The sequence below is a fragment of the Lathyrus oleraceus genome, chromosome 6 (genome assembly GCF_024323335.1).
Source record: "Lathyrus oleraceus cultivar Zhongwan6 chromosome 6, CAAS_Psat_ZW6_1.0, whole genome shotgun sequence".
In the NCBI taxonomy this organism is placed as follows: Eukaryota; Viridiplantae; Streptophyta; class Magnoliopsida; order Fabales; family Fabaceae; genus Lathyrus; species Lathyrus oleraceus.
The window spans coordinates 311,734,956-311,749,353 of NC_066584.1; the positions used below are offsets into that span (position 1 = coordinate 311,734,956).

A 14,398-nucleotide genomic window follows, 5' to 3' on the forward strand; every position below is an offset into this window, starting at 1 on the left:
GTACAATAAAAATTATAACAATCATAAATTTTTGAATGTTCAAAATTTTAAATGTTAAGAATATGAGAAAAATAATATAAAAATCACATTAAATAATCAATTTGTTAAAAAAATCTAAAAAATCAACATGTAACACAAATAATTTAAAATACATCCCGTATAATTTGACCTAATTTTAAACTATACAAAATTAAACAAAAATATTAATTGAACTCAAATAATTTTTTTTTATTATAAAAAATGCATATTATAGAGATTTTAACTTTTCGGTTAAACTAAAAAATCAAACACACGGCGTGAAAGTGTTAACAAAAACAAAGCGTATCGAAACGGGGTTGCCGGCTGTGTAACATCATCACTTCCCAGTTTTCGATCTTGTCCCTCAATACTGAGATTTAGGGTTTACCCATCTTCATCAACACTCTCTTTTCTACTGATTTTTCTCTCTCACGCATCTCTCAATTCATCACCAGATTCTGCATCGCGGTAAAATTCTATCTTCCTTGTTTCTAATTTCAATTGCAATTTCCAAATCTAAATAATTCATGATTCTGAGTCATATGCATAATACTCGAATGGACTCATGAGCTGTTTTTATTACTTAAACTTTGGTTATTCATTCATGATTTCTTGTAATTAGGTTTTAGAATAATGGCGGAAGATCTGGTGCTGGATACTGCAATCAGAGATTGGGTGTTGATCCCTTTATCTGTTGTTATGGTTCTAATTGGTGTGCTCCGCCATATTGTTTCCAAGCTTATGCGTTCTACTCAAACTCCTGATGCCAAAATTGTCAGAGAAGGGTATTTTTATTTTGACCTTTATTCTAAAGTTGTTTTTTTTCCACTCTTTTTAATTTGATATTATATGGATGCTGTGGTGATTTTAATACAGGCAAGTCATGCTTAGAGCTCGGAATTTAAGGATGGCGGCAAATTTTATCCCTTCCAAGGCTTTTCGTGCCCGCAAGCTTTATTTTTGTAATGAGGTTTGTTTTCTTATTGTATATTATAGTTTGTTTTTCCTGGATCCTTTACAGAAGATAACTGATGAATAGATTTCAAATTTGACATTTTTAGAACCACTATAATACTCATCAGAAGTTAATAACTCTGTCACAAACTTTATGTAGTAACTTACATAATCATTTGCCTAACCAATTCAACAGTGAACTAATTGTTTTGTCATTTTTTCATTAAAGGAAAATGGTCTGTTGTTTGTTCCAAAGGGCCAAGCTCAGAATCCACAAGCACAGATGTTCTCTGATCCGAACATGGCCATGGATATGATGAAGAAAAACCTTTCAATGATCATACCGCAGGTGTTGAGAATAGAGTTTGACGCTGCTCTTTCATTAGATTTTTTTAATCATATTCCTTGCTTGTTATTCTACCTATTGCCAATTATGAAATGCCATACTAACTTGTATTGTTTCCTCTTGTTGGGCAGACTCTTACTTTTGCTTGGGTGAACTTTTTCTTTTCTGGATTTGTAGCAGGTAATGTTTTATACTTCCTTTTTCCCCTACATGTATCATACTGATATATTAGATTGGTAGTTTGCTTCTCTACATGAATTGATATTCTTCATCGTCTGTTTATGTCTGTCATTTTACAGTATCAAGATGCCAGTTCTTTTGTTTGTAAATAATTCAATATTAAATATACACTTGCCAACCGGAATAAGTACATAATGTATTGATTTATTGACAATGGAAGCCATGTACTTGCTACAAAGATTGATGGAAAAAATTAACAAATAAAAAATACCTTGAGACCGTTTTTATTGGTATGGAAAAGACATATGAGAGAGTACCTAGAGGGGTTTTGTGGAATATTTCATAAAATGAATATTGGATTGCATTTTAGCCATTAAAGATATGTACCGAGGGCTCAAAACTAGCTTGAGAATACAAGGTGGAAATATAGAAAATTTTCCAACAACTATAAGTGTGTACGAAGGGTCAACTTTGAGCCTCAGTCTTTTTCTCTTGGTTCAAGGCATACTTGCGTAACATATGCAAAAGATGGTATCTCAACAAATGCCTTTTGAAGATAATTTATAGCCTTCATTGGGAAGATGGGAGATAAAATAAAAGAGAAGTTATAAGCCTAAAAAACTCAATATCCAACTAACTTCGTCCATTTCAAAATGAGTGTCATAGAAGGTTTTTGCAATAAAGTTGTTAAAAGACAGGACAATTCTTACTAAACTAACCTTATTAGTTATTAACTGTTGGTGTGTTTCCAACAATAATAGATGTAAAATGAAATGTAATACTTTGGGAATAGTGCATATAGTAATAATAAGAGGGCATACTTGAAAAAAGAAAATTAATTTTACAGTGAAAAGTGAAAATGACAATTCATTTTGAAACAAATTTTCTTTGCTAAAGTGACCCTCATTTTGAAATAGAGGGAAGAGAATATATAGAAGTAAAATAAAGCATATGAAATACAAGTTTAGCAAGAGACACAATTCTAACTCATAGGAAACATCAAAGCATGTACAATACTACAAGTCTCACAATTTAAGTATGAATACTAATTTACTATTGTAGATTACTGCTATAGGTGCTCCACGATAGACCACATTTGGTTGCCGTTGGATGTTGAAGTTCCACTAGATTTAACAATAGACCTCCCATGCTAATTCTTCCCCCTCTTTCTCCCACCCTCCTTCTTCCCTTTCTCCGCCTCCACCCCTATTCCCTGCAGCTGTTGCTAGACTCCTTCCATCAATCTTTGTGTCTCCTTTGTGTGTCTAGACGTTTGAACCCAACCATCCCCACCAACAGTTCCTCTCGCTGTCGTCCCGGAAGACTCATTCGATGAAGATAATGCATAGCCAAAGATGCATCACTTCCCTTATACCCCCTCCCTTTTCCTCAATCTCCTTTGTGCTCCCCATTTTTATGATCATGAAGTTGCAGATCATACATCTGATGTATAACTTTACTGGAATTCCAAGTTCCAACAAACTTGAAACTGTATTGTGGCCTGACCAACTCTGTTCCTCCATGGCCATAGAAGGATTGGCCATGATGCCTACCAGAGTTAAGCTAGAACAAAGCTTGTGTTGACTATTGTTGAAGGACTTGGTCTAGCGAGCTTGAGATGAAGTACCAATGAAGATTTGGAATCAGAAGCCATGATTGAAGTTTATTCATGCTATGATACCATGAAGAAATCTGAAAGATGAGAGAGTTTGAGAGAAAGAGATCAAGGGCATTTTTTCTCAAGTTTGATATTCTGATTTCTTTAACGAAAAAGCTTTACATAGGTCTAGTAAACAAGTACAAAGTGAGCCTGCAGTGCGAACCACTAATTGGAAACTCCATTACAATTTACAAACTGAGTAACAGCTACTGTCAGTTATTCAACTAAAACTTAATTAACTGAACAGGCGAGAGAACTATCAGATTTACACCCAACCTACTACTAGCAAACAGTACAGTTTACCTTCATAGAGATTATAACTTAATATCACTGCCTTGTTGGAAAAGGCTTTAGTTGTTGTTTTATGATATAGTCATCTGCTAGGAACAGTCTTGTATTCCCCTGCTTCTGTTATTTACCTAAAAAATATTTACTACTTTTTTGCAGCCAAAATACCCTTTCCATTAACTCAGAGATTTAGGTCAATGTTACAGAATGGAATAGACCTCAGCACAGTGGATGTTAGCTACGTCAGCAGTCGCTCTTGGTAATCTTCTTTTTCACACAACAGACACACGCACACACATCTCAGTCTTACTTGGGTTTAATTGTCATGATTGCATTGCAGGTACTTCCTCAATCTGTTTGGCTTAAGAGGATTGTTTAGTCTTATCTTGGGGGAAGAAAATGGTTTGTATTTAATGACTTGAACATTGAGCATTTTTAATTATCTCGTCAATTTCATAATATGAATTTTTGCTACTCTTTGGTTTTTGTCAATATTTCCATTATTACTGGGATTTGGATGCAGACTAATTAAAAATTCTGATGTGTACTGTTTTTTATGCAGCTGTAGATGATACACAAAGAATGATGCAAATGGGTGGTGGATTCGGATTTGATCCTTCAAAGGTACAAATATGAGTGGTTTGTTGTATATGTTTTATAAATTTGAAGGTCAATCTTGGAGATTATATTTTTATTCCATGAATAGTTAATGGTACCCACTCCCCACCAATAAACATGGTATAATATCCATTGAAGTTCTATAGTATGACTAATTATTCACCAAGGATGACACTCAAGTTAAAATTGAACACTTATACAAAGAGAAGCAAAATGTATGCGCATTCTACTAAGTGTATAAGAAAAGGTTAAAAAATAATAGTCCTCAATGAGTATTTGGCTAATTGTTTGGGGACTAGATATACAATGAGGGGGGTTCCAAGGTAGGATATACTTCTCCTTGCTTTTGCAGTTTCATTGTTCATTTTGAATGGTGAGAAATGGGAAAGTACATTGAAGTATGACAGATGCCTCGTCTATTCCAACACAGTAAAGGTTTAACTGTGACAAAGGAGTCTTAGTGTAGTCTCTAACAAACCTATTCTCAAGTCTTACTTTCTTCCTTTAATCTTGTTTTCAGGGTCTGAGTGTTGAGAAAGACAATCTTGACATAACTCAGCATGACTGGGCCTTGCCAAATTTCGAGCATCGTGCTGAATCTGTGTTGAAGAAAGTCATCAGCTGAACAATGCCTCTATGACATAGGAAGTTTAATTGCTTACCTTAGCGGAAACACTTGTATTCTATTGTTGTGGTTGGATTTTTGTCATCCACAGAGAAAGATATTAAAGATCTTGTTGAGACAATGATTGTGATGTTGAAACAAAATGTTATATATTTTCTATCAGAAAAAGTTGTTACGATTTTGTTCAAATCAGAATTTTAGTTAGTTATTTTAGAATGTTCCGCAAAGAAGGACAGGGAATTCCTATGAAAAGCCGAGCTGTTAAAATCTGATATGTAGTGCTGTTCGCATCCCCTCCTATAACTTTTCTAATAATGCTAATTACATGATATATATATATATATATATATATCCCTTATCAATTGCATCTGCTTGCAGATTAGAATTTAGGCGAGCATGTGGTGCATTCGATAATTTGACTGTTCATAGCTGTTTTTTAAGTTTGTATTCATGTTTTATATATAAACTGGTGCAACTTCATTTTAGTGGGAGTCAAACATCTATTTGGATGGTCAGTGAGTTTGATATGGTCACTATGATATCGTGATTTTGCTGAATTTTTTCTTGGTCTAATTTTGCTGAAAAATTGAAATTTATTTTTGTCAAAATGACGGTATGTTTACATGGAATTCCGTAGCATACTTATTTCCAACAAAACAGTTTCAATTTGATTTCCACCTTTTCCAGAAAAGAACACGAGACCATTACCTTTTTCCAACGTGAAATAAACTTAGAATGAGGCTAAGTCTCATGCATGAGTATTTGTAACGTTAAGTTATACATGAATGTAGTGCTTGACACCAATGGGTTGTTAATTACAACATGCAATGATCTGCTAGTCATTTGTGACATGCTATGTTAGAGATGATACATTCAAGAAAGTGAGTGATGAAAGAGACTGCATTGAATATTGTGTGACTTCTTTTTTTTAAAATAACTTTTTTGTGAGAGACACTTCACATATTCACCCAAAATCTTAAAATGATAGGTGAGTGAGTTCTCTCAGTTATAAATGGTCAAGTCTCCATATTTTTAATTAATGTAAGACTATTATTCACACTACTCACATTTCATACATTCTCAACAATGAACAATGTTAATCACAATTTTTTTTCCACCAAAGACATTAAAAGTAAACACGTATATACATCATTCATAGATAAATTTTATTTAAGGGTGACACTAGTAAAACTCTTTTTTTTAAGTCTCACCCTTTGGTCGAATAAAAAACTCACATTTTCTAATTAATTACATGTGTTTTGGATATTTTATAACGGTGCATTATCATGTTAAGAAGAAAGAAGACGTGCATAGTTTATATTATTTTAAATATGTCAATCTAAAACTAAGTAGGAGGATGAAGATTAAGTAGGAGGATGAAGATGTTGAGATTGGTTGAAAAATATGATCAAAATTCCACAACGTTTAGTTTCACGAAGGAAGAGAGAGTTCAGAGATATATATATGATTTAAGTTTTTCGTTATATAATGCATCAGTCAAAAGCATTTTAAAGTTGTATTTAAGTTTCTTTGTTCTCTTATATTTTTGTTTTAGAGTGTTGTAAAGGTTAGTTAAATATTTGCTTTGGAAGGGTGTGGGTGTAATGAGGGTGGTTGAGAGTAAATCATGTGTTGTAATAATCTTCTATATAGTGTCATTTTCAGATTGTCATTTGACAATGATCGTGTTTTTTCTTTTGTTTTAGAGTTTCCACGTTAATCTTTTGTGTTGTTATTGTGCTCTTTTATTTTTCTCTTTGTCAGTTATTCCCAACAACTGGTATCAGAGTCTGGTTGCCTCAGCAAGGGAGCGGAAGTGGATCCTAGTGTGGATCAACGCTAGTGATGTGAATGACTTACACTTGTGGGAGAGACGGTTAGGGTTGGTTGAAAACAAAATACATGTTGAAAAAGTCTCATATCGCATAGTTTCGTGAAGGAAAGAGAGTCCAAAGTTATATATAGGATTCAAGTTCTTCGTTATAAAATGCACTAGTCAAAAATACTTTAAGCGTGTATTTTACTTTATTTCCTCTCATATACTCTTCTTTTAAAGTGTTCTGAGGATGATTAAATATTTGGTTTGAAGGGTGTGAGTGTACTTGGGGCATATGATGGTTGAGGTAACTTATATGTTGTAACAATTTTTATAGTGTTATTCTCTGACAACAATCATGATTTTTTCTCTTGTTTTGGAGTTTCCACGTTAATCTTTTGTGTTGTTATTGTGTTCTTTTGTTTTTCTCTTTGTCGGTTATACCTAACAACTAATTGTTGAGATTAGCTGAAAATATACATGTTGATACTCTTTAAGATGGAGTATGATTGTCGATACAGACAATGAAAGTTAATGTGTTATTTTCAATCAAGTTGAAGATTATTGGACTTTAAGTTTGAAAGTGCTAAAGTCCCACATCGATTAGGAATTGAGAAAATGTTGGGTTCATAAGAGAGGTGACCCATACCCCCATTGCCTTAAGATTTTGGGTGAATATGTGGTGTCAAGGTCTTTCAGAACCATGAACGTTTAGATCATTGACACTTCCGACGCTTCGCGGACTCCCCAACAATTGGCATCCATTCTTTTGGTTCTATCCGGAGACACGAGTTCTTAATATGCTTTGTGGTTGTAGCTTTGTCTAATCTTCCACATCAGAAAAAAAATGATGGTGTTAAGAAAGAGGTGTTAAGCTGTAGTCAAAAATTGATGGAATAATTGTTTTTGACCTGTGGAATGTTAAAGTCAAATATGTGTGATCCGCTGTCGCACACGGGTCAAAAATGAGTTTAAAAGTGTAGTAAAACGGAAGCGACACTCGAATGTCGTATCATAAGGACTCTTGAATGCTATAACCAAACAAATGAAAAGAAGATTTTTTTTTAAGTTTCAAAATTTAAATCGAAGATGATTAAAGGTAAAAGCAAAATTGATAAATAAGCTAATCTATTGTATCGATTTCCGACTTATCATCGATTCTTATAATTTCAATTCCCTAGCGGATTCAATCCCATTCGATTACAATTCCCACTGACAAGCGCAAATTAGTATTATATGATGTATGTTCCTAATTTTCGAATTAAGCAAACGGATTTAAGCAGACGCGAATTAAGCAAACGTGACTTAATCAAACACGATAACGAAAAAGCTACGCTAACGTGATTATTGTTAAGGATCATACAAACAATCAAATTTAATCAAATCTATCCTATAAGAAACAATCGAATTAAGAAAACTAAAGTAATCAAATTAAGAAAACGAGTTTATAGGAAGAATTGAAAAGAAATCGAAATTAAACTGAAATTAATAAAAACCTCAAAGTGGAATTCGAATACAACAAATCAGCTCTTTGGGAATTCACTCTCCATGAAATTTTCTAAGCAATATTGTATCATCCAAATTCAGAATTAGGATTACTATAGTAGTGAAATACCTAATATAATAAAAGGCAAATTCGGGCCCTTATAGGATCCGACCCGAAAATTACAAAAACTGATCCAAACTAACTATTTTAATTAAGTCTGAAACTTCAACGACTTATTCGACCCTTCTTCACTTAGAATCAACTTTTGACTTCAACATGAAACTTGTAGCTCTTTCTCTTAGCTTTTCAACTCATATTAGAACGCATCAATCTAATTATCGTATCTCAAGTTATGATCTGCATAGTGATAAGGTATCAAATAACTATTTATGCTGAAAATAAAGTACGAAAATAAAATAAAGATAAAAATAAACTTAAATATTAAAACACACTAAAATAGTAAAAATAATATAATAAACTATAGATTTGCCTAAGTACAATAGTAGAAGAAGGTGCATCAAAATGCACTGATCAAATTCCCCCACACTTGAACTTTTGCACTCCGAGCAAAATTATAAATTCAAAACTCAAAACAGAAAAAATAAGAACAAACGAAACATGCAATTCCAAAGGTTAGCAAGATACAAGGTACAAGCAGAATTCTAAGTCTAAGCTTCAAGAATATGGTGTTAGTGAGCAACTTCTTATGACATTCAAAGAAGATAGGAAAATAGATTATCAAAGATTACATCCAAAAGTAGTATGATCCTCACAAGATAAAATCCACTCAACTCTCAAGTGTTTAGATTAACTGTTTACACTCAAAGTACAACATGAAAGTTAGTACTACCATAAGCTTGAAAAGACTCTAACATCCACAATTGAAATACATACACACAACGATCAAAATGACTTTTATTTGGTTGTAACGTGGCCAAGGTAAGGGTGAGATAAATCCTAAGGGGTACTAGGCTAAAATTCAAAGAGACAAAAGAGACTTGAAAGAAACTGCGGGAGTTGAATTTACAAAATATTTCATTCACTTCAACAACTCTATAGTAACTATTTTCATTCATATTTTCCTTCTCCCTTCTCTTTTTATTTCTTTTCTTTTAATAAGGAGTATGTATTGACATGTATACATCTTTCTAATTTTTTTCCATTCATTTTTTTCTTTTCTATTTTTCTTTTCTTTTTCTACCAACTTCTGAAATATTACAAACATAATTATTCAACCTCACATAACTCCAAACAAGACTCTTTCAATCCTTTGAATAGGATGCTACCATTGTTTTTCACTTCTCGATTTATAATGAATTTTAAAAAAAAAAGATAATAGGCTCAAGGGGGTTTCAAACAAGAGATGATAATATTTCAGGGTTGACTTTTTGGCTATCTGGGTAAAATAATAAAAAAAATAAAACTACATTTATCATATAAGTGTGCACAAGTAAACAACAACATCAACAAGAGTCAATTCAAGTTCTAGAGACTAACAAACATGAGCGAATCACACAAGAAAGAAAGAGATGGATTTTTGTATGTTATCCATATAAGGCTCAAAATCTCACGAGGTTAATTGATCTACCATAGATGATGTACAATTTAGAGTTTAGTCCTACCTATCATACTAAAAATGCATATCAAAATTTTTACATCACACCACAAGACTTTAGTCAAGAGAACTAAGAAAAATACTCATAATTTTAACTCAAAAACCAAAGGAAAAAAATGCAATTTTTTTAAGAAAGCAAAAACCAAAACAGAGAAAAATTGAAAACAAAACAAATAAATGGTTTCCTCCCCTACACTTAAAATATACATTGTCCTCAATGAAAGAGCATAAATATAAAATAAGAGTGAGAGAGAGGAAAGAACACACCTGATGAGTCAATACGGATAAATGATTGCATAATCAGTCTTTTCTAAAGAGAGCCCTTATACAGTCTCTTCTTCCAAAGTCGGGTTCTCATGGAGTAGCTTTGGGGAGTGTCCATTGACCTTTAATTTTTTATTAGTGCATTTGCCTTGTATTCCAGGATCAAAGAAGAATCTTTGATAAGTAAAAATGTTGAATGGCACGTGAAAGTGATCTCCTTTTTCACAACATCAAGAATCAAAGGATTACGGGGCTGCCTCACTACTTTTATTTCATATTTAAGTGAGATCCTATGCATACATATGGATGGGCTAATATCACGAGTGTCAGTCAAGGTCCATCCAATTCCTTTCTTATGTTTCTGCTTAAGTTGAAGCTTTGATGAATAACATGAATCCTTGGGAAGTGGTTTAGGTTCTATAGAATGTGGTTGTTCAATAGATGGTATGTTTGGGGCAGTCAGAATGTCAAGAGCTTCAGTTACATAAACAACTTCATTTACATTGTCACCCTGCAAGGCATCATCAATCTCAGCACAAACAACACAAAGGTTAGTGTCAGTACAATCATCACATGAATAAACATCATCAAACCCAGATAGAGATGGAAAATTAAGTGAAAACAATTCAGAAAAAGTATCATCAACCAACTCAGAGATAAATTCAATATGAAAAACAGAATGCTCCTCCAAGGGATGTTTCATGGCATCGGAAATGTTAAATTTTGCAACAATGTCACCAAATTCCATGGACATGGTTCCATCGTCAACATCAATTTTTATTTTCGCCGTTTTCATGAATGGTCTGCCTAAAATTATGGGCGATCTACTTGGATTTGTTTCTCCATACATGTCCAGAATGTAAAATTTGCAGGAAAAATTAAGTCATTAACTTGAACAAGCACATCTTCCACTACTCCAATAGGGAGAGCATTGATTATGTTCGTCAGTTGAATGATTAAACATGTATGCTGCAAAGGACCAAGATCAAGGTTATTATAAACAAAAGTAATGCTTGCCCTATTGGAGTAGTGGAAGATGTGCTTGTTCAAGTTAATGACTTGATTTTTCCTGCAGATTTTTACATTTTGGACATGTATGGAGAAACAAATTCAAGCAGATCGCCCATCATTTTAGGCAGACCATTCATGAAAATGGCGAAAACAAAAATTGATGTTGACGATGGAACCATGTCCATGGAATTTGGTGATATTGTCGCAAAATTTAACATTTTCAATGCCATGAAACATCCCTTGGAGGAGCATTCTATTTTTCATATTGAATTGATCTCTGAGTTGGTTGATGACACTTTTTCTGAATTGTTTTCACTTGACTTTCCATCTTTATCTGGGTTTGATGATGTTTATTCATGTGATGATTGTACTGACACTAACCTTTGTGTTGTTTGTGCTGAGATTGATGTTGCCTTGCATGGTGACAGTGTAAATGAAGTTGTTTATGTAGTTGAAGCTCTTGACATTCCGGTTGCCCCAAACATACCATCTATTGAACAACCACATTCTATAGAGCCTAAACCACTTCCCGAGGATTCATATTATTCATCAAGGCTTCAACTTAAGCAGAAACATAAGAAGGGAAATGGATGGACCTTGGATGACACTCATGATATTAGCCCATCCATATGTATGCATATGATCTCACTTAAAGATGAAATAAAAGTAGTGAGGCAACCCCGTAATCCTTTGATTCTTGATGTTGTGAAAAAGGAGATCACTTTCACGTGCCATTCAACATTTTTACTTATCAAAGATTCTTTTTTGATCCTGGAATACAAGGCAAATGCATTAATAAAAAATTCAAGGTCAATGGACACTCCCCAAAGCTACTCCATGAGAACCCGACTTTGAAAGAAGAGACTGTAAAAGAGCTCTATTTAGGAAAGGCTGCTTATGCAATCATTTATCCGTCTTGACTCATCGGGTGTGTTATTTCCTCTCTCTCACTCTTATTTTCCAATACTCTTTGTGGGAAAGGGATTGGTGATACATAGTTTTTTCCAACCTCAACAATAATAGAATGTTCAGGTTTATTTTCAGGTGTTACACTAACAATTTTTTTTAACTTTTTTGGGGATGGTTCTGTAACTTTTTTGGATCTCAAGAAAATTGCACTCACATTAGAGCCTTTTGGATTAGCTATTGTTTGGGCATGTAGTTGGCTTGATCCTTGAGCTTGTTGCATGACACTCATTAAAGTGGAAAGTTGTCCAATTTGTGTTTGCAAAGTCTGAATACTATAATCTGTTCTTTGCTAAAATTAGAGACTATTTACAACCATTTGCTAGACAAGTTCCTCTATTGAAGGTTCAGAAGGTGAAAAAGTGGTTACTTGTGGAGGGTTATATGATGGTGGTGGTGGAATGGGTAGAATCAATTGTTTCACTAAAGAGGTAAGTTCATCAATTCTGATTTCTAGAGCTTTGTTGGAAGAAGAAACCTGAATCTCATTCACACCTTTTGCTTGGACCATATAATTATTTCTGGTTGTGAACTGTTGGGAGTTGAGTGATATGTTCTCAATCAAGGATTTGGAAGCAACTTGAGTTCTATCAACAAGTGCTCCACCACTAGCAACATCAAGAATGTTTCTATCCATTGGTAACAATCCCTCATAGAAATACTGAATAAGCAGTTGTTCGATAATCTGATGTTAAGGGCAGTTGGGCACTAATTGTTTGAATCTCTCCCAATACTCAGCCAATGACTCATTTCCCTGTCTAATACCACATATTTCTTTTCAGATTGATGCAGCCCTGGAGGCAGGAAAGTATCTGTCGCACCTCGAAAAATGGGGATACGACTTTAAGCGAAGCGCAATCGCACGCTCGCAATGATGGACTGAACAGAGTCACCACCGAACTTTATTTATTCCAAAAAAGGAAAGGGGAAATATCGATAAAACCCAAGAAAGAACGACAATGATTATGATCGTCGCAACCAATATCAGGGTTCGGGAGTCGGTTACGCAAGGGGAAGGTATTAGTACCCCTCACGTCCGTTGTATTCAATGGGAACCACTTAGTTAGTTTCGTTTTGAATGTTAGCTTATGTTAGTCTTCTCAAGTTATAATGAGGGAAAGAAAGAATAGAAGAGAGAAGAAATGTTTTTGGATTTTTGACGAAGGACTAAACCTAAGTTTTTTATTAGTGGGCCTGACAAGATTTACAAATCCTACTCCTACGTATCTCAATAGAGAAGTCAAGGCTTACGTAGTTCTGGGTAGAAAAATGTTTGTTTGTTGGTCGATTTTAGCGAAAGCTATATTGTATTAATCGACGAAAACATTGTTTTATCCAAAACAGATGAGGAGCGGACGTATACGACACATCGAATGGATTTACAAATCTACATTCGGAAAAGCGTCACTTATCTCGACTCAACAATCGTGGCCGAAACATTGTTTTGCATCACCTTAAGACAATATGTATTTCGTTTATGAAAAAGGTTTTTGATTAGTCGCACGGCGGCGAGAAAGGAGTTTGATTGGTTGGATGTATTTTGAGTTATGGCGAGAACTTGGATGAGCGAGATATCCATCTCGAATCCTAGTCTCAGGAGTGCACGGTATACACCATGTTCCATTTCCATCTTTATTGAAAAGTGTTTAATAAAGATTAAGCGTTTTTAATTTGATTGAGAAAGGGGTTTGACGAAACCGCATTGACAATTTTAGTCGATGGCGAGAGCTAAGATAGGCAAGGCATCCACCTTGAATCTTAATCTCAGGAGTGCACGGTATACACCATGTTCCATTTCCATCTTTATTGAAAAAAAAGTGTTAAGGTAGGAATTAAGTATTTTTTGAGTTTGAGAGACGGATGTTTGATGAGAACGAGACATGAGCCTCGGGATCAATCACTTGGGGTTCCACTGGAATGCTAGATTCCAAAGGTCCTTTTTCATTCGAATTATTTAAGAAAATAGTTTGGATATTGTATTTGATTTTAAGAAATATCTCTCAATATGTGATCGAGGATGGATTCACATAAATGATTTGAGACAGTTTGACTTGGTTACAAAAATTATTTGAAGTCGAAATTGAAATGGTTTAATGGAAAATGAAAACTCAATAAGAACAAGACATGTGCTTTTGGACTCAATTGTTCAAGGGTTACACTGGAATGCTAGATTCCAACGGTCCTTTTCTTTCGAGTTTGTTTAAGAAAAGATTTTTGCAAGTTATGTTAAGAAATTATAAAAGATATAAATAACTAGCCTATTCCTAAGTCTAGGGGTAAAACCGTCAATTCATAATTATGGTTAATATTGAATTAAACCTCTATTTCATGAAAATCCTAATTAAAATCAATTAAATCCTAAACTCATTTTAATATTCTACATCCTAAACTAATTCTGATTATTTCTAAAATCCTAGTCTAGTTAATTTTAATATTTCTAATTAAACCTAATTAAGCTAATCAAAATTAAAGATCCTAATTAATCCGATTAACTCCTAATTATCTATAATATTCTCAATAATATTTCTAATATTTCTTAATATTCTAAAAC

At 33.8% G+C, this 14,398-nt stretch overlaps 1 protein-coding gene across 1 annotated transcript; it reads left to right on the plus strand.

The window, feature by feature from the left end:
• The first annotated feature begins 272 nt into the window (after positions 1-272).
• On the plus strand, positions 273-4,878 carry LOC127098376 (uncharacterized). Its single transcript, XM_051036961.1, has 9 exons — positions 273-486; positions 641-803; positions 895-988; positions 1,202-1,321; positions 1,450-1,498; positions 3,606-3,705; positions 3,787-3,848; positions 4,009-4,070; positions 4,585-4,878. The coding sequence occupies exons 2-9, from the start codon at positions 652-654 to the stop codon at positions 4,687-4,689; spliced, it is 744 nt and encodes a 247-aa protein (XP_050892918.1). The 5' UTR covers positions 273-486; positions 641-651; the 3' UTR covers positions 4,690-4,878.
• Positions 4,879-14,398: the final 9,520 nt, after the last annotated feature.

Excerpts from the sequence above, each read along its gene's own strand:
- LOC127098376 (XM_051036961.1), top strand. The coding sequence starts at position 652 with ATGGCGGAAGATCTGGTGCTGGATACTGCAATCAGAGATTGGGTGTTG. Across the intron at positions 3,706-3,786 it reads TACGTCAGCAGTCGCTCTTG|GTACTTCCTCAATCTGTTTG; the intron begins GTAATCTTCTTT and ends ATTGCATTGCAG. Across the intron at positions 3,849-4,008 it reads TATCTTGGGGGAAGAAAATG|CTGTAGATGATACACAAAGA; the intron begins GTTTGTATTTAA and ends TTTTTTATGCAG.